Source organism: Tyto alba, unplaced genomic scaffold (assembly GCF_018691265.1).
Source record: "Tyto alba isolate M040663 unplaced genomic scaffold, T.alba_DEE_v4.0 Super-Scaffold_10, whole genome shotgun sequence".
Taxonomy (NCBI): Eukaryota; Metazoa; Chordata; class Aves; order Strigiformes; family Tytonidae; genus Tyto; species Tyto alba.
In genome coordinates, this window is record NW_024881262.1 from 15134412 (window position 1) to 15161101 (window position 26690).

At 37.2% G+C, this 26690-nt stretch overlaps 1 protein-coding gene across 7 annotated transcripts in view; it reads right to left on the reverse strand.

The window, feature by feature from the left end:
• The window catches only part of ACAP2 (ArfGAP with coiled-coil, ankyrin repeat and PH domains 2), a 68223-nt gene that overhangs the window by 33329 nt on the left and 8204 nt on the right, over nt 1-26690 (reverse strand). For all 7 annotated transcript variants that reach the window (XM_042795275.1, XM_042795266.1, XM_042795260.1 and 4 more), the window contains exons 2-8: nt 16048-16105; nt 13306-13425; nt 11943-11996; nt 8182-8240; nt 7620-7803; nt 5323-5367; nt 4132-4227 (exon numbers count right to left, since the gene is read on the reverse strand). In XM_042795275.1, the coding sequence (XP_042651209.1) occupies nt 4132-4227; nt 5323-5367; nt 7620-7803; nt 8182-8240; nt 11943-11996; nt 13306-13425; nt 16048-16105 (616 nt within the window). The remainder of the gene's footprint in view (nt 1-4131; nt 4228-5322; nt 5368-7619; nt 7804-8181; nt 8241-11942; nt 11997-13305; nt 13426-16047; nt 16106-26690) is intronic.

Below are 26690 nucleotides of genomic sequence, written 5' to 3' on the forward strand. Positions count from 1 at the left end.
TCCTCCAAAAAGCAGGGGAACTGCCTCAACCTGACTTTTTTATTGACAGTTTTGATTGGGTCACCAGCAGTATTTGAGCAAGATTCCTTGAAATGCAAGGTAGAACCATTCAAACTGTTTCTAGTTTCAGAAATAACAGTGATATGATTTTGCACAGAAGAAAGGTTGTCACAACACAGAGAATTTAAGTTAGCATCCTTACAAAGTCTGTAAAATTAAGAGAGATGAACTTGCTGCAAGCATGTCTATAGCACTAACACCTTAATATTTGTTTTTTTCAAACCAGGAGAAAAAAGAAAGCAGGAAATTTAAGATATCATGTAAAAGGATGGTGGTTTTTAGTTTTGTTTTGTTTGTTTTGTTGTTTGGCTGTGGGTTTTGTTTTGTTTTTTTCAGACTTTGATGTTTAAATAATAAATGTAGTGAAGTGGAGGAACAGATGCTGCCTGAAAGACCAGTTATCTTGATACTTATGTGACACACTGGAATCTGATGAACTCCTCCTTTATGCAGCCTGTAACACAAGACTGCCATTAACCCCAGTCACAGCATCTTACTGAATAACGACGCAGATGGAACACTGAACACAGCAGTACAGCCTGCAGCTTTACATCTGTGGGGCAAACCTCATTCTACTCTGGGTCTAGAACGAGTAGACCAGAACCAGTGTGCAAGACCAGTTTCCAGCTGAAGCCAGTTACGGGGCAGAGGGCACAGCATGACTAACTGAACCTCTAATTCACACACAAATAGGATCACCTCCACCCACTCTCACAAGTGAGAGCATCCCTGCCAACTCTGGCCATTTTCCCTGATGTTGTATTTCCCCCACTTGAAATTATTAAAATGAGAGAAAAAAGGGACAGTAACTGCCTCTTCCACCCTTGTGCTAGACAGTCTCCAACAATTAAGGAGCCAGCAGATAGCTGGGGCTTCTGGATCCAATTCCATACTCTGCTACTTTTCTTAACTCTTCTCTTCACAGCTCAAATGGCTATACCAGCACTTTCCCATCTTCCAGGTATTTGTGAACATGAACATGTTAAAGACTGAGGTGTCCAGATGTCGTATTTATGTAGCTACACAACTGAAAAATTATAGAAGAGTCCCTAAAACAGAGACTGGACTGCCACTGTGCTCCAAGTCTGTTTTGCAAGAAGAACCCTGTGAAACCCACTGTTTTGTGATAAAGATGGGAACTGGTTCAAGGGCTGGTTAAACACTTTGGAGGAAAAAAGTTTCTTGCTAAAACCTGATTCAGGAATTTGCACATGGGCCCCAAGACATTATTCTTCCTACTCTGCCAGATGAAACAAAAGGTAGCCATGTTCTGATTAAGATAAATTAGAGGTAATTGCCCTAAATACAAGTGTTTGAAGATACATTTACCACAGCATAAATATCAAAATAAAGTTCTTAATGTAAGTTAATTTTAACATTTACTTTTTTTACTATCAAGACAGCATTGCACCATTACAGTTTCCAAGCTCAGACCAGAATTTCTTGTTTTCACTCAGATGAGCAGCACATCAGCTGCCAAACAAAAAAGACCAACAGCATACAACTATGAAGAGCTGTGGCCAATCACATAACTAAACTATGAAAATCACAGCCATTATACCACTACTGTGTAGTCTTCAAAAATTAGGTCTTTCAAAATATTGCATTTACTGGTAAATGTATTTTTATAAACATATAGTGCTGTAAGTGGTATTCTGTAGATAACTAAGTCAGACTGAAATGTTTAGGTTTTTGAATAGTCATCTCAAATAAAATTTGAGTAGGTTTTCTTTTTAAACTAATACCACATTTCATATTACAAGTGCCAAATACCATAATTTCCATACAAAAGCTTATATTACACTTGTGTGCCATTAGAGATTCCCCTACAATGATCTGATTCACAAGTAATCCTACGTTAACCTAAAGCATCCAGAAAGCAAAATTGTTCAATCCTATTCTGTCACATAAACCAGTTATTTTGAAAATGCAAAATAAAATAATTAAAAATTGTAACTACACTATTCAAGGTCACTTCAACTTTAATACTTAAGGTGCTGTTAAACCTTGTAATTAAGATCATACACAAAATTTACCTAGGAATGGAAAGTCATTTACCAACAGAAAGAATTTGACAGTATTTTCAGAAAAATCTAGCAAATCCCTGGTTTATGTCACAACACACCCTCCCTCTGACCTGTTAAGGGCAGAATTTTCAACCAGTACAAACTGCAAAGCCATTAACTGTGAAGCTTTCATAAGCTATTTACAAGTCTGCTTCTGTCATGAAAAATATCCATTACTTAAGCGCCAAGGTGTGACATAAAAGAATAATTCAGAAAGTTGTACAACTTTAGGGACTTCGGTCTATCTTTGTTCTAATTGCAGTATATTTTAAACATTCTCAGCTTCGGATTTTCTAAATTTAACTCCTTCAGTTGCTATGATACCAGCACCAAAATCAATGTTACATAACGCTCCTTACCAGATCAAGCAAAAGGATGACCAGCTATTCAAAACTAACCTTGCATTCCTTGCTCAAATGATCTCAGTGAAATGGAAACATTAAAGCCTAGCTGTTACTATAAACCATTACCAGCTCCATCGCTTCTGTCTCCTTTCCCCACGCCCTCTTCTGCAGAGTTACATGACAGATATTCTATACTATCAAAACACTACAGTTCAACAATTACAACCCAAAATGGAAGGATGTGAAAGAATAAAAGGCACAACTAAGGACAGAGTCATGTGCACCTGAATATTTCAAGTGCTGCTCTTACACCAAACACAGATGGCTGTAGCTGTACAGTCACTTTCCTTCTTGATGGCAGTGCCAGCTCAAGCAGTCTGTCTCTCTTCTCAACTCCATCACTTGCTCACCACACACACGCACACGGACACACACACACGCACACGGACACACACACACGCACACGGACACACACACACGCACACGGACACACACACAAGCACACGGACACACACACAAGCACACGGACACACACCTCCCTAACGTGTGTTTGTACAAGTAATTAAGAACCATAGTAACGTGACTGGGGACTAGTCTAGAAAAAAAAATAACTATTTAGACATTTGTTTGTTGGAGTTACTTTCTACAGTTCACAATCTGCTATACTGCACAGACACAGAAGCAGGTTGAAGGGCACAGATGACAACAGTGCTGTGGCAGGAATAACCAGCTCAGAACAGCATAATTTCTTAGACCTTCCATGACACATCTACTTGAGATGAATGCAAATAAGTGTTTGCTCTCAATTATTTGCTTTTGTAGCTGGACGGACGCTTCGACTTTGGGTTGGCTTTGTGGATCACATTGGGAAGTGGCAATAGAGGGGTTTGCATCAGTGCAGTTGTTGCAAGTCCTGGGGTAGAGGGGAAAAAGTAAAATAAAAAAGGTGTTTTAAAAGTATTTCCAGGCCCATTCAACTTGCACTGAAAACAAGTCAAGCAAGTGCCGAGTCTTATTTCTGTACCACAGACAAATCTTCAGTTGAACATTGTATGTTCTTAATCTATTTTGCATAACCATTTTCAATGTCTCCTGTGTGCAGTTGGCTGTGGTCCATCTCACCTTTTCATGGTCCCTCACTGAAAACCCAGAAGTTGCAACTGTGCATTTTTAAACTTAAACAACAAAACTGAACATGAAAGATTCAATGTACGAACTCAGTTTTGCACTACTCCCTAAAATCAGAATTTTGGTTTGTGGTCTAAATTACTATCATCAGTGCTATTTTTTGACATACTGCATAATTTATACAGCGAATAATGTACAAAAATAAAAGGAAAAAACCCTAATCTTCTACTTATTGTTAAATATAACATAGGTCATTGACAAAAATTTTAAAACAAAAATAATCCAGTGGCCTAAATATCCTAGAGTACTTCAAACAGCACCACATGGCTATGTTTAAGCATGTAAATCCTAAAGGTAAACAGACAGCTTTCAGTTTCTAACTGTTTTCATTCAAACCACTTAGTGTATTTTTACACTTTGCCTTTATCACACCACTATCCCCTTTTTGTTGTCTATGATATACCTAATATGTACACATACCAGTTTTCATCCATTACAGCATATAGTTATAAATTTTCACAATAATTTCTTACCTGTGCACCAAGATCTTTCATGTAGGGTTCAAGTTCACTAAAAAGATCATAGCCTTGATGGAAAAAAGCCAGATGGGCATACATAAACGATAGCATCTAGAAGGTAGAAAAAAAAAAGCATATTTTTAAAAAGGATAAATATTTATCAGCTATAATATAAACATATAACTTAAGTAAGCCACATGAGCAAACCTAAAATACAATTCCAGGCTTTGTTTCTGCTCTACTGTGTCCTGGCAATTTTACATCAATATCTCAGAGTTTCCAATGTTGTAACTTTGGAACACTGAACCAAGCTAAAAATCTCAGAAATCAGCTAATAGGATTAACCCCATTAATAAAACAAAGCAAATCTACTTAAGGGCAGAAAATTACTTCTAATTCATGTCACCTGAAACTTATCTTATCTCCTGTTTAACTAGGGCATGTAAATCATGAGAAGGGCTACAGAATATATTTACTAATGATTAAGAACCATGACCTTTATGAACATGGCTGAGAAGACTGTCCAGTCTTAAAAAAGAAAACAAGTTGGGAAGACGCAGAACAGAATGGCTAGCAGCTATAAAGCTGTGATTCAACTGAAGTTTTTGCTATTTAAAGGAATCAAGGAAATCATGGGAGTACAACTTCAGACAATTGAAAGAAAAGCACCATTTAATTTGGAAGTCTCTACCTCAGTAAACTTTTTACAGAGATTATGTGAAGCATAAAAGGGAACAGAATCAGAAGAAAACTAGCATACAGATATAGCTATATATTCATTTAGCAGATACCATACTAAAAAATATTGTGTATTTGCTATTACAATATTCTATTTACATAAATACCATTTCTGTAGAAAGAACTGAATCCATCTTAAAATGAGTTAAGTAGTACATATTGTTTATAAATTAATACAGCAGACCTAAACAGCAGAATTCTCGGCAGACAAAGTTCAATTTTAACCATGAAACACTTACCAATGAATCAACAGCAGTGAAAGTTCAAATCTGAACCAAAAGGATTGCCAAAACTGGTTAAGCATCTATGCCCAGATATAGTAAAGACCAAACTGACTATCAAAGTGCCAAATGTACTGATGATTTGATGTGTAAAAAGACTACATTTTTAATATACTGCTTTGCAGTCACATTTTTAATTTCAGTTGTATTTATATTTTTTCTATACAGAAAATAAAGTATACCTCACCGATTTTAAGATTTCTGCTCTCCTTTTAGACTGAAGAACATTGATCTAGAAAAAAAAAAAAAAAAAACAATCAACTTATTTTACTCGCAAATTTTCCCCACATAATTACTTACAAATAACATCAAATTTTGAATCATTGGAAGAACATAATTCAGTATCAGACTTCACAAATAATTTTTAAAAGAATATGCATGCTAGTTTTGTCATGGTATTAAAGTGATGCAATCAGAAAAAGCATGCAAAGCTAGAATTTCACAGTAATAGTCACAACTTTCTTATATTAGAAGGGAAAATACAAGACATCACGTGCTAGCTAGAAGTAATATAATATACCTTTACAGCAAGGAAAATTGGTAACCCTTTTCAAGAGATACAACGTATTTCAAATACCCTTTCTGACAGTATGAGCTAACCCAGCCCACCAACTTAAAGAAGCTGCACTCAGCATCACTGCCATCTCCTCCCAGGGGAGAGGAAAGGACAGGTATATGTTCATTTTTCCCCTTGGGTTGACATTGTCTGAAGCATCCCAAAACTGGGATATAGCCCTAATCTCTGAATCAAGCAAGATCATAATAGCTTCAATAGGCAACTTTCATATATATTGCACTTTTAAGCTAGCTGAGGTCACTGACCAATGGTGTTACACTAGACCTTGAATAATTTCACATTATATAGAAAAAATATCTGATTTTTCACATGCATCTAGTTCCCTTATCCTCTCTGTCCCCTAATCTTTAAGGTTGTCATCCAAAAGCCCCATTTAGCAGAAACATGCATGATTTTGTAATTTAACACCTCCATGTCAGTTTAAAATTCCAGCAGAAGAAATAAACTTACTGAAGCCATAATCAAAACCAGATTGTACTGCTATACTTAAATAGTATTTTGGAAAACCTTCTGCAGCAAAAACAATTAAGATTTGTTTGTACAGAACAAACCCTTGACTTGCAAGGAAAAAAAAAAAAAAAAAAAAAAAGGAAAGCAAAGGTTCTGACATACAGTTTAAAGACAATATAGATACAAAGGAGCCACAGTTGTGAAGCCACTTTTCCAGAAGAAAGTCACCCAAGTAGAAAGAATTCCTAAAGCTGAATTAATTTTTGCCCACATTAATTAAGAGCTACCAAAACTTTTCACTGTTACTTTAACTGCATCTTTATGACAGGAACTGCTCATACTTATGAATATAAACATATGAATTCCAGGAGGCAAACAATCAGCAGTTCAATGCACACCCAAAGAACTGGCCTATAGTAATGACTGCCAGGTTCCCCCCTGCTACTGTTTGATGTTAGTACAAATAATCAAGTAGTACATAATTCACATGACTTTTTAAACATCAAAATTAACTTTGTCCTTAGAGTTCCAAAGGCGGGAGTTCAGTGTTGACCACTGACCCCACATCTGTGCACGTGCCTGGAGTGGTCAGACTGATTCCACTTCATTTCACAGGTAATACGTGCAATTTAAAGAACAGTTAACTAAGCTTTAAATAACTGACTGGACTGTCACAAATCAAGGTAACATCCAATATAAAACCAATATAATTTTAAAGGGTTGTTCTATGTTTGGTCATAGGAGAACCCCAGGCCCATTTAGTAGCCCCCAACCCCTTGTGCCATCAGAGTTGCAATAATCCTGTTCTGCTGTAGCTGTGGGTAACTGTGAAACAGATGAATTGTAAGTATCTACATAAAATTTATCATAATTTCACAGGATTCAAAGTAGTAGGATGAAGAACACCTCTCAATCTATAGGAGATCTGCACTAAAAAAGCAGAAGAGTAGTTATGTTCTTGATTTCCCCTGTGGCGCAATGCCAAACTCTGAGGCTTCTAGACAAGTAGGATTAGTTAAATAAAACCCAAAGCAAACAGCAGAAACAGTAGTAGCCAACATCCTATATCAGAATTATTCAGATAATTTGTATTTCCTAGGTTAGTTTACAGTTTTTACTTCAAATGTATAAGGAACTACAGCATAGCCAAGTCACGAAATACCTTTAAATATCAGGCAAATACTGTTTTTCAAAATTAGCATTCAAGTTGAAAAATAAAACTCTGTTATTACAGCAATGGCACTGAATACCAAAGCATTCAGCAATAAGAATGCACCAAGTAATTTAATTTTACTCAGATTTCATTAAAAAAAATAAATTACTTGCAGACAAAGTTATTCCTTTTTCACTGAATCTCCACAGCTTCTGAGAAGCTTACAAGAAGAAGTTATAAAGAATAGATACCTAACTGTACTTAACAGATGGTCTTGAAAAATAACTTTTATTGTTCTACTTACCTGAAGAACATAATCCAGAGCTATGTGTCGAAAACATTTCCGTGTTGCAGTCAAAATATTGGTTGCTTCCTCTACTTCATGTTGTTTATTTCTTTGAACTTGGGCATTTTTTACTAGAGCATTCTCTTTTTCTTCACTAACTTTTTCAAACTGTTTCTTTGCATCTTTAAATTTCCTAATATCTCTAAAGAAAAAGGAAAGATGGTTAACAAATGAATCCCAAAGCATGAAAAAAAGTGTTTAAAGATACATCAAACAGACCATACTCATGACTGTTATAGCTTTTTTTTTTTGTTTCCATATTCCTCAATAAATGCTTAGATCAAATGGAAATCATACAAAATATGATAGAATCTTTTCTGTCTTTCTCTTCTGAGGAAAGGACGGTACTGAAATTCAAATAAATGCATCTTGTACTTACTGGGGAAAAGCTTTAATATGCACTTCTCAATTTATGGCTGCCAATTTTCAGGAAAGATGTTTCACCAACCCACTACAATCAGATGTTTTAAAATTCTATTTTACCTGTAACTTTCCTCATTGCAAGTGCAAATTAACTTACTCTTTAACGAAAGTCTGAAGCTGTGCTTTAATTGATCTTTGGGTTTGGTCAAACAGGATCTGAAAGAAAAGCATTATTATTTAGGTCAAAAACTTAAAGGTATTCATAACTTTTCATTTTAGACATACATATGGCTATTGTGCAGAATTAGATGATAATATTAAATTAATGTGTCTCTAATATCAAAATATAAAACCCTTTATAGTAGTTTGGAAATAAAAAATAAATAAGGAATAAAATAAATAATACAAACCTAACACGCTTTGCTGGTCTTTTCTTAAAGACTGTGGTTATATGGAAAGATGAACTCCTGGCATTTTATTCTCTCATCATGACAATGTAAGACATGCCCACTTTCATAGAACATGTTTATTACAATTATTACACAGTCAAGAATATTACTATACAAACAGACTTGAAAAAAACAACTTCAAATTTTAAGTAACAACTTTTTTTGATTCTTATAGACTTTCACAATTAAGCAACAACTAAAAGACAAATGAAACTATAGAAAGAACATGCCCTTCTGGCAAAAAAGACACAGACTAAAATTAATGCTGAAAATGTAACATAGATGAGTAATTAGTACCATCTCCTTTACATAACACGTGTAAAAAAACACCCACTGCTGAACTGTTAAGAAGAATGGCTGCTTCTCTTTCTAAGATTAAGTGCTGCAAGCCATGCTTCTCAAATTTCTTATGATTTGGGGAGGTAGGGGGCAGAATATAATCTACTCATTCAAATTGTAAAGCTTAAGAAACACATCAAATTTCAAAGGCCAAAGTATACCTGAATATTATAAACAACTTGTATTTTCTCTTATGTTTCCAGATATTCTAACTGTGGAATGAAAATGCACAATCCTTCAGCTTCACATCTGCACCCCAAGTTTTTAGACGGAAAGGAAAAGCTATGGGACAAACCCTTTTGCCACTTACTGTGCAGACCACAAATGATGCCCTAATTCCCAACTTCTCCCCACATCCCATTCTGCATGATGGAAATATACAGGGCAGAATCACAAAAAATAAATAGGTGAAAGAATACAAGGAAGTAGTTGGTCCAACTAAACAGAATCTCTTCCAAAAGGTAAAGATCTTTAAGTCTTAAAAAAAATCTATTGAAAGAACAAGTCCAGAACTCAAAGTTTCAGGTCAAACAATGCTTTCTTGAAACTTTTCCTGTCTTAGTTTCCCTATTCACAAAATTTGGGAATGAAAAGCAATGCAATGCCAAATACTGACAGCAAAACCTTTACCAGCTTCTTTCTCTTTTCTAGAAACACTGAAGGAAGGGAGACACAATTGAGTTTAAGTTACCCGTTAATAATGGTACTATATCCTCCATCTAGTGTCTATTTTCGGAGGTTTTCAAAACCAAATGGGATAAAACCCTAAGCAACCTGCTCCAGCCTCAGAGCTGACCCTGATTGAGGCAGGCAGTTGAACTAGCCATCTCCTGAGGCCCCTTCCAATCTGAATTGTCTTACATCTAACAGTAACACATGGAGGATCCTGTTTGTATTCCCACTATGGAAAACCAGAAAAACAGACAACTAGAATAGATAAAGAACTTCTTGACAAGCTGGAAGTCATGCTGGGACTACTCCCACTGCTGACATTTAAGCTTGCCAGTGCCTGAAGAGTGCACCAATCAAGATCAATACAGAAAGAGTGTAACCAGATGGGAACTCAACTGATTAGCGGACTCCCAGAAATACCAGCCTTGCAATTCTGCTTACACCAGTGAAGAGGAAAAAAGTGGTAGGCAGAAAAATACATACACATTTTTGCCCTAAAAGAACAGAAAAAAGTGCCCAAACCACGATCTGGCTAGACTTACAGCCTTTCCAACACGTTACCTTTCACATACTCCAAACCATGTCTAAGAAAGCTGCTATTTGCCATAAGCTGTCAAAGCTACTCCCCCACTGCTGAATCAGTGAAGCTGCTGCATTGGTCTGGTTCCTAGCCTTATTGTAGCAAAGCCTCATATGAGAAAACTGACAGTCATCTAGATCTCAGATGGACCATCTCCCAACCCTTCCCGCCTTCCTCTGGAGGATGCTTGCCTCTCCTCTTCCTTTAGCTTCTTCTCACTCATCATGGCCCTCTCGCCAACTCGGTTAACAACAGAGCTGACACTCTGAGCTAGTAAGGCTTGCTGAACTAAGCAGATTCACGAAAATCAATACAGGACCACAACATATCTGGCAAAAATCTACACCAGAACCCTGTAACATGTCCCAGTCCTTATGTTTGTGCCTTTTGGTAAAAGCCACTGTACTACCCACTGTGTTTGAGCACAGCAATGAAGTGGATGGGGAAAAAAAACAGGACAGAAAGAGTGGTCCTACTTAGATCTGCAAATAAATCTTCTTTTAATATGGCTTGCTCATTGTTTTCTGCCTTCAAACTGCCCTAAGGGGAGAGTTGTGCTGTGTCAAATTTTACCAAAGTATTGTAAGCCACAATCATGTAGAACAATAACAGCAGCAAGAATATAGGACCTAGGTCAGATCTTTCAAAAAGAGCAAACCATACAGCAACGACAGTGCTAAGAGGGTAACCAACAGCAAGAAGTGTGATGAAGTCTGTAAAATAGGGACAGCCAACTGGATTCATCTGCTCAATCTAATCTGCAAAAACCACTGACATGGAAGTAACGCTTTCTCCTACTACTGCTGCTTTGAACCATTGCATTAGCTTCTCTCTTCCACTGAAGTATCACTGTACACTTACCTCTTTACAGTTTTCATTATATGAGGTATAGATATGTACACCTCATATAATGAAAAAGAAATCCAACTCAACAGTATTAACTTGCTTCCCTTTGTTTCCCTTCCCTTCTAAAAGCATGCATTTTCAAAAAATGCCTAATAAAACAGTTTTAGGAAGCCAAGTTAATGCTAACAAATGTAATTTCAGCCAAAGTTGTTTGAACTGCATTCTCTGTACCTCATCACACTTTAAACTCCAAGTGGTATTAAAAAAAAAAAAAAAAAAAAAAAATTAAGTGCCCTGCATATTTGCAGAACTTTGGAGACACTTTAGTTGCTTTCCAGCAATTTGCTGGAAAATAAAATAAAAGCAGTAGGGGCCAAGGGAAAAGTAAGAATACAGAAGAATAAACAGATCCCTTTGGCTTTCAGGATATAAGACTAAACTCTTTAGAGGAGAAAATAAAATAGTTTTCAATCCAGGCAAAACTGATCTTTCTGATGAAGTCTGACATGCTAAAAATCACTATTAGTCTTAAATTCTCACATTTTCTCCTTTCTCTACACTTGTTTAAATCTGTCATACTTTCAAAAGAAAACTACATACAAAATCAGAGGTGCTTCACTTTGCACATTATAAAGGAAGTGGAAAAAAGTAGAAATTATGGAAAAGGTAATCATTATTTCAGTCCAGGGAAGAAAGATGCTCACAGTTTGTTCACTGCTGTCCATCAGTTTGATTAAAAATGATGAAACAATCCAGTATTTACTCCATTTTACAGCAATGGGTTTTGGCAAAGCTTACAAATTCCAAACAAAAAAAGCAAGGTAAAAAAATCTACAGAGAAGGGGATATTTATATATATTTCATAAACGAAATACAAATAAAATATTTACAAGTATAAAGTCAGAGGTATTTAATACCACTTAAACCATGACTTTGCAAATAGCATCAATGAGAAAAGCTTTAGCATTATTCTGTTATCAAATATAACTGGAGGTAAGCTATCAGTGTCATATTTCAGCTAGAAATACCTACATTGTGATAATTGATCATTTCCTGTAAGGTGTCTGAGAACTTCATCAAGCTGGTCTGTAAAGAGAAAAACAAAGTGGTTTAAGTTAAGGCCTACCAAATACACAGCACAAAAGCAACATTTCAGAGGTTTACAGCTTTTCAGTAAAGAACTTGGGAACTGATTTTCCTTTGCACGATTATTAAACTAAAACCCTTTTGCTAGAAGGAAAGCATGGGAGTAATATCAAGTAAATCTAGTAAAGCTACAAGTAACAAAAATGTTACTGCTACCTATCTATATATAAACCACCAAACTGAAGCAAAGTGGGAAAAATTCAAATTAAATTGACTAAACCGTGGGGAGTTCATATAATTTAACACATTAATTTACAATATTTAATATTACATTACTTAATATTTATTAATGTTTAATAGTCTAACTCCAAAAAACTAGTTAAGATGTTGTGATCAGTACACATACATTTACTGTAGGAATTACTGCCTCACAGCTGACATGCTTAGCAACATCAATCTGTAGAATCAATGTCTCAAACACAGTTAGAAAACAATGATCCCTAATATATATGGATAACCGCTTATTGCAACAAACGTCACAAAAACATACTTGAAATCAAATAATCTTTTACTAGTTTGCCATTGCATTGAATTTCTAGAAAGTAAATTTCCAGACAATAGTTTCAGTTGCACACAGACTATACTGAAGTTCACACACAAGTTGAAATAGATGCCTGTGAAGATGCATACATGCAATTGATGTTCTCTTAGATAACATATATTAAATATAGATGATATAGACAAAGATGTGCACATAATTATACCTGCATATTACACAATTTCATACCTCATTTCAAAATAACATAGACAGGAAGTGTTAGGTGTTCCAAATTATCCTAACAAGATATCAGTCTGAGGTTACATCATCAAAATGGGTTCTGTACATTTAAAAGTTTAAATTTCTATGTATTAGAAAGAGCCAGTTCCAGGACCCAAGAGACCAACTCGGGGAATTTAGTTGCAGAGAACTGGCTCTTAAGATCTCATGATTAGAACCCCTTTATTCAACAGTCACCAGGGCAGCTGTTCACAGCCTCAACACGACTTTCTTCACTCTTTCCAAGGTGACTATTCAAAACCTATTATGTATTTTCTGGAATTTGGAAAACCCTTGCCATTGTAAGTTAAATCTGAAACTAAACAGCACAGACACTTGCAGTGTACCACAGCCAATAAAAGCTCACTCTTAAGACATCTCGAAGAAAAAGGAGCAAAAAGGCAAATAATAACATAAACTTCAATTATTTCTCTTGCCAACTATTATATTTTACCCTTTTCTTCCTTCCATTTTCAGCTCAAAAGAACTTACCTCAACCAATGCATCTTTACAGGAATATTGTGCAAGGTCTCGAATTCCATTCATGAACTGCTTGTTGGCTGTACAGAATGCTTTCCCAGTATCAATCATTGCAATACAAAGCTTCACCAGCTAAAGAGGAAAATACAACAAATGGAAGTTTTTCCTTTTTTTTTTTTACACCACTATATAAACATGAAACACACTGAGCTTAATTAAGTGTAAGAAACAAAGATTTCATTCAAAACTTAAGTTCTAAATTTAGAGCCTCACATTCTATGAAAAGCTTTCTATTGTATAATGAAAACTATAAAAAGACTAATCTAGGTCAGCTGATACGCTATTGAGAATGTCGCTAATCATAAAATTTTTTAAATTATTTTTCCTTTGTTTTATTGTTAATGGAAATTTTGCATGTATTTCAAGAGAAGGGGCTGTATGAGGGCCAAAAGTACAACAACTAAAATATAACAGGTTAGATCCCAAGCAAACTATAAGTGTTTTGTGGTTTCTAAGCCAAAAAACCCAAAAAGAAACCCACACCAATTGTTTCATCTTGAGACACTCAGATTACAGGCACAGGAAGGCAAAAGGCCATCTGCACAAAGCACAACTTTAGAGAGATGGTTACACCTCAGAAGGTGAAATCAATCGTGGTCTTTTCTCACATTGGTTTCCATCCCTACCACTGGGTGCTTAGGTCAGCACATTAGCTATCATGGTACTGCAGAGTTGAGTACGGAGGCCATCAGTGTCTTCTGATGGATGTTTTCCCACTTTTTGAACCATTTATGCACTGGGCCATTAATGAAAGAATGATTAGTGCGATCACTAAGACGCTTTTGTGAGAAAAGGCATATTACAGTTGAGTTCCCCCAGCCTAAACCAAAATGAGACTAAAATCAGAAGATTGAATCTTCATCTCTGAAGGATTTTTCAAGGATGTTATACAAGTTTTCATGAAGAACAACATAGAAGTACTTGATCCTAGGTTGGGGCAAGGAACCCACCAAAGTGACCTTCCTGCTTTATTTACCCAGCAACTTATGTTGGCTTAGATCCTCTTAGGAAAAGAAGAAATCTGAGCAACATCTCCCACATTCCAATGAATGGCCAAGTTGTTTGAACAATGAACAGAAAAATCACTACCAAAATGACTTTTTTTCTTTCACTTTTGCTTATGGTTCACAATCCTGAACCCAGTGTCCTTTCTTCCAGAGGGGGAAAAAAATGCAGATAATTTAGCCTGAAGTCACAACTGTGGAAAAAAAAATCTAAATTTAGTATGAATAACTGAGCAGAAAAAGTTACCAACCAATTCTAAGCAAATCATTGCCCTTGGGCCATAAGTTACTTCAGCTCACACAAGAAACTTGGCTTTCATCCTAAGCATTATACTAGACCACTTTTACTTCACATTACAATTAAACTACTTAAATGCTTACCTTGTGTACTTGCTTTCTTTTCAGGGGAGCAAATGGGTTTGGGTGTTTTTATTTTAAACAGTACTAGGATACTGTCTCATGGCAAAATGTAATACTATGGTTATAGCTTTTACAGGATAGAATGGTTTATTTGGCACTGGCCTCCTACAAGAGTATGGCACTTAACAATGTCCCTTAAGGAATTTGAGAATTCTTTTCCCAAAATTACCCTTTTAGACTGATGGAAAAAAACCTTCCAAGCCAGATTTTTCAGATCCTTTAAATACTTACATGGTTTAAGCTACCAAAACATATTCATCACCCCTACAGTAAAATGTGTCTTATACCCATCACTTTCACCACAATTCACACCAAATCAAAATGAAGTATCTTAAATCTGTTTTGAAAGAGCAGATGGTTACACTAGTAACTACAAAAAGCTAGAAATATTATTACAAGAAGTAACAGAAAGTCTTCAGAACTTGACACTGACTTTATTTGTCTGTCTTTCTGCAGCCAACTCACAGCTGCAAGAACAAAAGTTCATATTCAAAAAGTAGGTAAGGAGGTGAACAAATGACATCTGATTACCACATTAGAACACAGGCAAAAAATAATTTTAAACAATTAACATAAAATGCCAAGGAAATTAAACTTTCTACAGATGTAAAACAAAAATAAGCCACCCTCAAAATACTACCAAAGAAAGAACAAAAGGCTCCAAATACTACTGTTTACAAAACCAGTGAATGGATTGTAAGGCACTCAAAACATTCTACATACATACACAAAGCATGACAGAAAGCAAGATTAATTTTACGGTAGATCAGTCCTCCAGACGAAAGTGAAGGATATATATACACCTCTCCTGCTGTGACCGTGCTGCAGACTACCAAGACAGAAAGCACTGTCTTTAAATCTCTAACAAACAGCATCTGGATGTCCTCGCAGTATGCAGCTGTCATAAAACATAAGCTCTCAGTGCAGGGACAGCCAACCCCTAGCTTTTAACTCACATGAAAGCTGAATTACTCTGCATGCAGCTCCCACTGTGGGGCTGAGTCACAAGTGCCAGGGGCCAGGAGGGAATTGCACAACCCAAACCCTCAGCTGGGGGAGAACAGAGCTCACACCAGCAGCAGCTGCTGCTGCTGTTACTCAAGCTCAGGGCACTGAGGCCCAGCTGCGCACTCCAGCCAGATCCGTTCCCTCTGCAAGAGCTAAATGCTTGGTCAGCCACTGCCACTTCCCAGATGTAAACTTGAAAACAAAACCTAAACACATCTTTTTATGTTTTTCAGAACAGAGGTTGTTGAATTAAAAAGCTTACCTTGTCAAGTTTCAGTTCCAGTTCTGTCACATCTCCTTCTACTTCTTCTAAAGCTGCCCTGCATGGTTAAAAAATGTTTTCCTGTAAAACTTTACACAAAAACACTCTGGAACTGGGAGGAAGGGGCAAGAATGCATTAAGTTAACCCATTTATTGCCATCACTCTTTGACTTAAATTTCAACTATGAAACAGCACAGATTTTAGAGAACCACAAGCATTGAAGAATTTGACAGTAAAAAGAAAAACTACATCACTGACAAAGCATCTAGCTTAGTAGTAAAGATTTGAGATGAAATTTTATTAATCCTAACGTTTGTCACATTGAAAGAGGTTTCCTCTGTTCTTGCATAGCCACTAGTCTCTATGTTTGAAGGTAATAATAAAGGAAAGAAACTAAAAGTCTGAGTGACATTTCTTAAGTAATTCTTTTGACTCTCTTCGCTGAAACCTGCAAACCTACAGCTATTTGATGAATGATCTTCCAATGAGATTATGAAAAATAAAGCATTTGCCGTGAGTCAACTGACTTGGCACCAAGTTGAGATGGCACAGTTGTTGATATCATTTGCCTCTAGTCTATACTGGCTGCAACCGTCAGGCCAAATTTTACTTGACAGTAAAAGTTGCTTTCATGAAGCATTTCTAAAGCATAACTTTTTGTTTGAGATCTTATGTTTCCTTTGACACCTCCCGTCCTTGCTTATCACTACCCGAAAAAATAAGGGAAGACTGAGAAAGAACAACACTTTGGCCAGAGACCTCATGAACATTTCTGTTGCATAAGGCTATTGCCTTAAGAGCTTTGGTGTACTAATTTCTGGCAAAGAATGTTACACTACAGAAATATATTCAATGAGGCTGGGATTTCATATTGCACAGAGGTTGGTAGGAACCGCTTTATTCCCATCCCTTGCTCCCATCACAGGGTGCCTCATGCTTTCAGTCACTGCAGCATAACTGTTCACGGAGCCACACAGCTCACCAGCAGCTGTCCGCCTTGGGTAAAAAAAAAAAAGTAATAGGAAGTGTTCTGTAATGGTTTTTGGAAAACTGGATCAGATACATTCACATTTCACTCCTACAAAAAACACTTCCTGGAAAAAGTGAGACAGGCAGGGAAGTACAATTTGGAGCAGGATTTTCTTAAGCCAGCTTTACCACTGAGGAGAGAGTACACAGAACTACAGCTTTACTGTCTCCTGCTAATTCTGTTCTAGTTCACATGAGTTCAAGCCAAGAACAAAAAAAAAAGAAAAAAAAAAAAAAAGACTGGATCATGCCCCAAACTCAGGAAAAGGAGTTTTTACAAGAATAGTTCTGAAAAACACTGCCAATTGCCTGCAGTTCTCAAACACTGAGCATGACATTCCCAGCTTTTTGCAGATTTCACTAACACATAGTTGCATTCCAGTTTTTGTATCTAAAGGCATTCCCACAGTCACATCCTAAGTTTTATATCTAAGCACATTCCTGCACAGTTACATTTTGGCTTCTGCCTCTTCTCTAGTTTCAGATCATAAAGTATTTCAGGCAACATCAATTTCCCTTTACTTTATTTTCTTCAATAAAAGTTTAACTTGCACGAGTTTCTAGAGTTAAATCTTGCTCCAGAGAGCATTATGGAGAAAATAAGAAAAAAAATCAAAGGAAGGAAAAGTATCTCAATATTTAGACTGTAATTCTGTATTCATTTGTTTATAATCACAGTGCAACCGATTTGTACTTCTTTGGCATTAACATAAAAGCATGATTAAGTAGCTTGTTTACAGAACTGCAGCAAGATATGATAAGAATTTTTTTTTAGTGTCTTTAACTAGTAAAGAGTTCTAGCTCCACAGGACTTAATGAGCTAAAATGTCTAAGATATAAGATGAAGAGAGATAAAAGCCCTTAGAGCAGCCAGAATGAAGACAACATCTGCTCAGTAATTAAAGCTCAATTCCAAGGGAAAAAGCTCAACTGAAAGAGGAGTAACAACAGAACATCAAGAACTGGAAAGATGACGGGCAGGTCAAGAAAGAAGTATAAAGCAAAGCAGAAAGAGAAATCATGGAATAAAGGAGACATACAGCCCTTCCATCATCTCATTCACTGCAGATGATCTTTGAATGACCACAGGCCCCTGAAGCACTGGGCCAGTTCTCTGGGCTATTTCCCAACACAGCCAGATGATGGAGAGAAAGCACATCTGGGCATGGATCAAACAGCTGTTAGCTTCCAGCCAAAGCCTGTGTCAGATCTCCATTTCTTTGCATAGAACTGGCTACTTTCACCGTTTCCATCATATAAAAACTAGTATAAAAGTTATTCTTATGCAAACATACTCACAGTATTAGACCAACACTGGATTACAAGCACAAGAACAAGAGAGAAGATGCCCTCAGGCTATGAGAATACTGATACTGTGTGTAATATGCATTAACACAACACCATCTAGTCCCAAAAATGTTTTCTTACTGAGTTAGGGAACACATTAAGAACAGCTGATCTGAGCTGTGCTATGTTAATGCTATCCTTGTTTTTCTTAACTCAATACTTTTTGAAGCCACAGAATACAAAGGTGCATTTCTCTCTCTAAAACATCTATGTCATGAATTACTTCAAGTTCACAGAAAAATGTCTTAATTCCGAGTAAATCTCATGTCCACAGCCAAGACCCAATCTCCAGCTATAAACACAGGAAGTGGTCACAAAACAGCTGAGGACCAAGTGCCAGACCTGACATGTACCAAAAATGTTGCTGCTTAGTGAAGTGGGAGCTGGGTTTGCGTCAGGCTAATCTTAGCCAGAAGGCTCTGGCATTAGGAGTAAGGATCAAATCTGCCTCAGCGTATGAATCAAAGTCAAACATCTGTGGGTTCCCAAGATGTTCAAACACTGCATGCCAACACACAAAACCAGAACAGCTGCTTAAGGGTGGGGGACATCATTTATAAATGAGCAGTCTCCCGTACCCTTCATGCTCCCTAACGAGGACTCTCAGGAATGTGTTTCTCTCCTTTGCTGTTCCTCCTCTCCTCCTTCCCCCCTCTTAAAATACAGTTCAGTTTACTAGAAACAGCTTCCTGCACACCCACAGCTGTAATGCAGGAGAAATACAGAAGATGATGGAAGAAAACTCAAGACCTGACATGGCAGCCTTTTTAAATGAGGATAATGTCACCAGTTACCTAGCCCAGCGTATGATGAAGCAAAGCTGAACTCTCTAGTGCCCATCACAGAGCTCCCCTTAAGCAACCAGTGAAAGACTTGCTTCCAAGTGAAGGTACCATGGGACTTCAAGAATCCCAGGAACCAAACAAAGATGACAGCTAAACTCTCCCCTAGCAAGAGAATTGGTCACTCTTAGGCCACGAGCTGCAGACACACACTAAGAAAAATAACTTAGTCTGAACTAAACCACTACACAGTGCTGACCATAATGTCAAGCATGCTGTGGCCACAGACAAGTGTCTGTTTGGCCTGTTCACTCTTACTGTGTAAAAGGTGGCAATCGTCAATGCGTTTAAAGGCAGCTATCCTTCAAACGATATCTAACTGACATCAAAGCCACATCCTGCCTGTGGTCTTTCACTCCATCATGTTCTAGCTTGCATTTTTAAATTGGGTTCCTGAAAGTAAGGAGGCTGGAGTCAGTAGTCATTTTAAATTAGACACTGACAAGCAATAAATTTGAGAAGTAAAAGGTGATATGGATAATTAACAATTAATTGTTGTTAATTCTAGAATTAACACATCCCATTAAAAAAAAAAAAAAGCCTATCAGTAAAGTATTTTCCCATAGTTTGATTAAAAAAAAAATAGGAAAGTTTAAAGCCTAAATCTTAGATTCACCACTTGAATATATTTTCAGAATAGGAACAAGTACATAAAATCAACTGCTATTCAGACTGGGACTTCTGAATATATCCATGTATTTGGACTCATAAAATGGGAGTAACAAATTCTCACAGTCACAATTTCAACATTATTGCTGCTAATGTCTTGTCTTCAAATCTTGGAAAGACAGAGCTCTTCCACTTGCATGTATTCTATGCAGAACAGCCCCTTAATGCACAACTAGACTTCACTGCAGACAACATGTCTTTTCAATTAACATTCACTACAGTCCAATAGTATAAAGTTGACATGGAAGACTAACCACAAATTATCAATAGCTAAATCAGATGTATTTGAGTACACATATTCAAGTATGACTACAGTCACATTTTCTTTTACTTTTTGCAGTATTATTTCATGAGACCAGCTATATATCAGAAGAGTAAATAAAGAAGCATTACCATGCTCCACTGCCAGCAGAGCACAATCCAGCCTCGGAAGGACAGAGAATATTGAACACGAACCAAGAAGCAAATGCTACTGTGATTAACTCCCCTTTGTCCTCCTCAATTGCATTTCATTTTTAACTTTAAGGACATCAGGAAAACTGAAAAGCAGTTACAGAGATATGTACAGCCCACCAATTGCAACTGCCAAAGCTGGAGAAAGCTGGTTTGTAACTGGCTAAAGTAAAAGCAATTGATCATTTTAACTCTCATGTTAAATACAAACCCAATACAGACACTAGCAGATATTAGCTGCAAGCTACCTGTGCATCCCACAGTGGTATCACAGTTCTAGATGCGTGTAAAAATCAAACTATATCAAAATTACCAAGCACTCGTGCTATAGCTTTATGTGAAACTAGACCTAGGTTTCAACCTGTGCTGCCCAGATTCAGATGAAAAGACCAGCAAGACAGTGACTTCTAATCCTTCTGATCCCAATTATCAGACAACCAAAATCAGCAATGGCATTGTGGACCACTCCTGACAGTAATTGTATTTAGCATCCTCAGTGACTGAGAGAAATAGGAGTAAATCAGTCATTAAGTTTCTTATAATGATAAGAGAGACTTCAAAACACCTGAAAGATAACTTGAAAAAGAGTACTACTGAATGTGAAAAAGGATGAGATACAGAAGTGGAAGATAATATGCACCTGATTTACAAGAATGTTTCCTCCTCTATACCAGAGCCTATCTGGTGACAGACAGCAAAAAGGCCAGTAGACATTAATCAGAGGATGAACAACAAGCTCTAAATATGATGTAAAGGCAAATTAAAATGAAGTTATACCACACAAGATACTATACTTGCTCATCTAATTGGTCCTCTCTCTCTCTACCCACCTAGCAGTTGCACCTTGGTATCATGCTTCAGATGCTAACAACTACTTAAAAATTAGTTTGGAAACAGTCACAGACTAACTGCTGAGACTAAAATCAGGCCAGGGGAACACACACAACACCATGACTAATGCCACTGTACAGAGAAATACAATGTTGACAGCAAAGTCCTCTAAATAGAAAACTGTTGTGAATGCCACAGAAAAGACAAAATAGCAATACTGTACCAAACAAGTAAACAGTCAGTTCTACCAGAGACACATATCAAGCCTATGTACCCTGTCTGCCCTCAGCTAAAGAGAACAAAAGGATCAACACACATTTCACCTGCAAGAAGCTGCAACATAACAGCTATAGCAAAAACACTAAAAAGGGAATAATTGATTATTCTGTTCTACTCAAAACAAGTTATAACTCCTTTATAACCAATGCTCCTGATCCTCTCCATTTTGAATGAGAATGGAGGATGGAAGTAACACAAGCTTTCTGGGCAACCTGTTCCCATGCTTAACCCTCAGCACATATCATTCCCATTGCTGCATCTGTCAATCACCATATCTTTCTACTGTGCACCTAAAATCAAAACCCCACACCTACACCTATTACCTGAACTGTATTATCTACTGGGTAACTGAAGACAGCAATTAGATCCTCCATGAGCTGCCTGAGTGTGAAGAAGGCCACAGCCCTCACCCTCTCCTTGAACTCCAGATACTCAATTCCAGTTTCCTTTAGCAGCACATCATTCATTCTGGTAATATCTACTTTTACTGGCAGTGCCCCAAACTGGTCATAACACTCCAGACTTAGCCTCATGACAGCAAAATACAGGGTAATCATCTCTTCCCTCAACTTGCCAGCTACGCCCTTGCTAACGCAGCCCAAGACCCTGCCAGTGTTCACTGCTCACAGGCACACTGCTCACCAATGGTCCCTTTGCTGTTCACGAGGACACAAAGGCCCCAGCCTGCCAGCAGAGCTGCATGGGGCTGTTCCTTTTCAGAGGAATTCTTCCCATTTGTCTTTGTTAAACTCCAGGAGCTTTCTACCAGTACTTTCCTCTACCTTGCTGAGGTCCTCCTGAATGGCAGACCTACCCCCCCAGCATATCAGTTGGTCCCTCCAATCACTGTGTACTTCATTCAATTTCCTTCTTCTATAGTTAGATATAAAAAGGTATCTAGAGGCATCTTAACCAACATGCTAACAAGGAATACATCTGATACATGTATAGCGACATCAAACAACCACAGATTAAAAAAGAAACATGACATATTGGTGGACAAAGAAGTCATACACTGAACAATAAGGCCTAATAACCTCAGATAACAGCACAAATACATACAAGAAGAGTTTTATAACTTATGAGATGTGTCATAACCATTAATATGGTCTGAAGAAAGAACACTGTTGCAGTCTGTCACAGGGCCCATTGAAGTCCTGGTTTGGCACTGGGGAGATTTTTCCCTGCTGGCACAGAGCCTCTCCATGCCAAGGAACAGATGATGAATGCTCCCTGACATGCTGAGATAAACTTCCTCAGTCATGCTAGTACTCCTTACGTTACTAATTTTTCACCCAATACCACAAAACATTTTATCAATAGCTTGTAAAAGCTTCACAATGTGAACAGTAGGACTTTGAATCAAAAATGTGATATTCTCTTCACCCCTCCCCCAAAATCCTAGAAATTTTTATATAATAGCTTGGTGGACTGAAATACGGAAATGCATTTCCTGATTATCATGTTGATGAATAAGCCAAGTTTTCTCAGGTCCATAGCAAGCACTATCCACATTTCAAATTTCCCCAGAGAAAAGAAACAAGTCCTCAACATTAGAAGAGCCATTCTTCTATTCCTCCCAAGTCAGACCTCTTAGGAAATAATCAAATGTAATAAAACAAGGGTATTTACCGAATTCACTTAACCATTAAAGCAGATGTCTGCTTGTATGCACCAGTTTTTAAGGTCGTCTTCATCTACAAAGTTTAGTTAATCCTCAGTAATTCATATGGTCTCTGATACAACAAAGAAACAGGACACATCCCTTTAAGACACATGCTTCACTTGATTTGTTCTTTACTGCAAGACTACACATGGCTCAAAAGATAACGAACATTATAAACAAATCCCTCTCCAAAAAGGAACAAGTTCTATCACACTTAATATACATGGCTGAAAGTCAAAATGATTACCAGTGAACTTGCAGCAGCATTTAATGTATCATACACAGTCTGTAAGGACATCTGTGCTACCTGCTGGCCCTAAATTCTCAAGCTTTTTCTCTCATTACTCTTTTGCAGTAAATTGCCCGAAACGCCCAACAGTGTTCTTTTCTCAATAGTTTTGCCTAATATTTTTCCCCTAGGCTTTTTTTACCCTAGGAGATCCTGTTAGTTAGTAAGCCTAAGTAGGAAATGAGCAACCCTGTTCTTCCACAAAGATTCTGATAAGCGGGATTTTCTTCATCATTCAACTCAAGCGTTTTGTTCATTATGGAATAGCTGTTAACAAGATGCGGACACAATGGTGACCATGACCGCTTCACAGACAAGAAGTTGATTGCATTGCTAAACTCAGATAAGAATGCAACATATCACATCACGATACCTGTCCTGCACAACTTTGACTAGTCATTCCAACATCTCAAGAACGAGTCAAAAGCTTTTGAGGAGGCCTTACTATCAGATAAGTAAGTAAGACTATAGTATCAAGATGTTGCAACAAAAAAAGGTCAGCAGAAACAAGCTCAAGAAACTGACAGTGTTGTGCAGAAACTTCTTGTTGCTGAAAACTTGCAAACATCACAGGGTTGCTTTAATCTTTTAAATCTCAGCAACTACCCAGGTGCTTGAACCCAGATGCAGCAGAAAGAATGAAGGATTTCAACATCTGAAAACTCAAATAGGCAGTAAGGTCAGGAAGTGGAACCATAAATACAACCATCAGGCAACCAACTGCAAAGGATACACGATAGGACATCCCTCCATCTAAACACTATGCCCTAACTATTAGCCTCAAGATCTGGAGTTCTTTCTCAGATGCTAAGGAGTCATGTCAACTTTTCTTTTAAAAGCTGTAAGTAATAACAATCTGAGGAAGACTGAATAAATTAATCCCTGATTTGGAAAGATACACCTTGTATACTTCAAATGTAGCCAATATAAAAGACAGGGCAGCAGTGCCTGAAAAACAGAAAGAGTAAATATCACAAGATTCCCCCAATATTGGATTCTCAGTATCATTATCTTCAGAACTGGTACAGTAAGACTTAAACACCTGCACAGAAAACTTCCTATAAAGTAGAGGCAACTGGAGATCAGTGTAGTCAGTAATTAACCAAAGAGCATTTTTTATAGATATCATATTGTGTTTGCTTTGATTTCAGAAAAATAAGGCAATATCTGCACTGTTGTCTCCAAACCACTGTAAGATGGCAAAGCCTTTATAACAAGAGCTCACCATGTTTCAGAAGACCTAAGGACCATTAGCTCACTACAATTCCAGTTTTATCAGGTGGATCTTCTTTACCAAAACCAGAGGAAAGTTTTGGATTTGCTATGAAGACCGAGTCCTCAGCAAGTATTTACCCTTTTTGTCCATTTCAGAAGCTGAATATAATGGCAATACACTTTCACAAAATCAGAATGCTCTATTTGACAGTCAGAGGGGAGGCTGCAGCTTTGTTGCAATAGACAAAATCCGAACTTGAATTTTTTGTTACACATACATGTATCTTACACAGTTACCAAAACTGTATTTCACATGTAAATTAATAGATTTTGTGTAGTTTGATTGTTCCCTCATACTGCAAAGAAACAGTCTTCATTTGCTCTTTATACCTTTGCACTGAAGCAGCCAGTCAAATGAACCCAATCTCAAGATAACAGTGCATAAGCATTAGGAGTATGGGAATACAGAAATACAGTGTATTGGTGTTTTCCTCAAATGTACTGTTTTCACATTTTGAAAAGCCAGTCTCCTTTCCTCTTCAACCCTCTCAAACTACAATGGGTGATCTATTCAAAAAATAAGCATTTGAAATATTATAACATAAAAACTACAAAATGCATATGGTACACCCACAGCCCTGGAAAAGGTTTAAATCGTCTTTGGGTACATTTAGTATCTTTTCTCCCACTACTTTTAGTCATCAGGAGATTTTGAAGACCCATGGCTTTCATTCATCTATTGGCACTAATTGCAGGTAAGCTATTTCTCAATCAAACAGAAGCTTACATATCCTTTTTAATTACATACTAAAGGTTTTTCATCTCAAATCAACTGCAAATATTTTCAAACAAAAACTTGCAAGATCAATACTTATAAAGGATATTTTGCAATAGGAGGCACATTTAACACTTCAACTTGCCATTTTTCATCATTCATTTGGGGATGAATCAAGTAGGATAGAATGAACAGGCAGATATATTCTCCAAAATCAGACACTTGACAAAAGAAAACGCTCCAGGAAGTTAAATGAATACTTTCAAAAATCCTTCTCCACAAAATGGAGATTCTTTTGGAAAATAATCCTGTAGAGAGGGTGTCCACATGCGCGTATACTTTTCAAATGGACTCCAACTTAGCAACACACAAATTCAGCCAGAAGTTGCATCCTCAATGAAACATCAGAGATTCCTCAGTCTTAAACAGTTTTTATCCTCAATAACAACCCTGACCAGCAAAGCCAATACATTTGTTCTATTCTTGCAGCGTGCCTTGCCTGGTCAAATACTGGTATCTATGCATAGATACCCAACTGAGTCATCTAAATCACCTTTGAAAACGACAGAATAGAAACACGCTATATCCAGGGTACAGTTCACCTTATCCTGACACATATGGCTAAATCAAATCAACAGGCACTTGAGATACAACTATTAAACTTCATTAAGATTTGAAGGGGCCTAAGCCTAAAATCTGCCTTAAGAAGAAAGAATGCTACACAGTAGATTAGATGAACTCTACTTTTCCTGTTTAAGAAAGTTAAGAAAGAAGAAACCTATTTTATTAATTACTGAACTCTACAGACAGAAACTCCAGACAACATACATTAATGCTACAAGTCTAGGAAAGACCAGATATAATCTAGATTTCCAGCTGAGCAGTGAGTCTTTAACGCCTTTTGCTAGTCCCAGTTAAGATCACAAGGCCCAGCACTGCTCCATCTACATTATTTTTCTTTGTCACTCAACCGGCTCTTACTTAGGTCATCTTAAACCTAAAGTATATTAGCAACAGCATGTAACATAAAAGCAGTGATATTGTCGTAACACCAAATGTTCTTTACATTAAAGCTCACCAGAAGAATCCAGTCAAATGCAGAGTCTGACTACTTTCACAAAGTACTCTAAACAAACAAAAGACAACATACGCAAGCAGCACCTTAACAATAACCAACATTCAGTCTCCCATTACTGCTCACTGACGAGCAGCCATCGATAGCAGCAAGGCAATGACTGGAGAGCTGG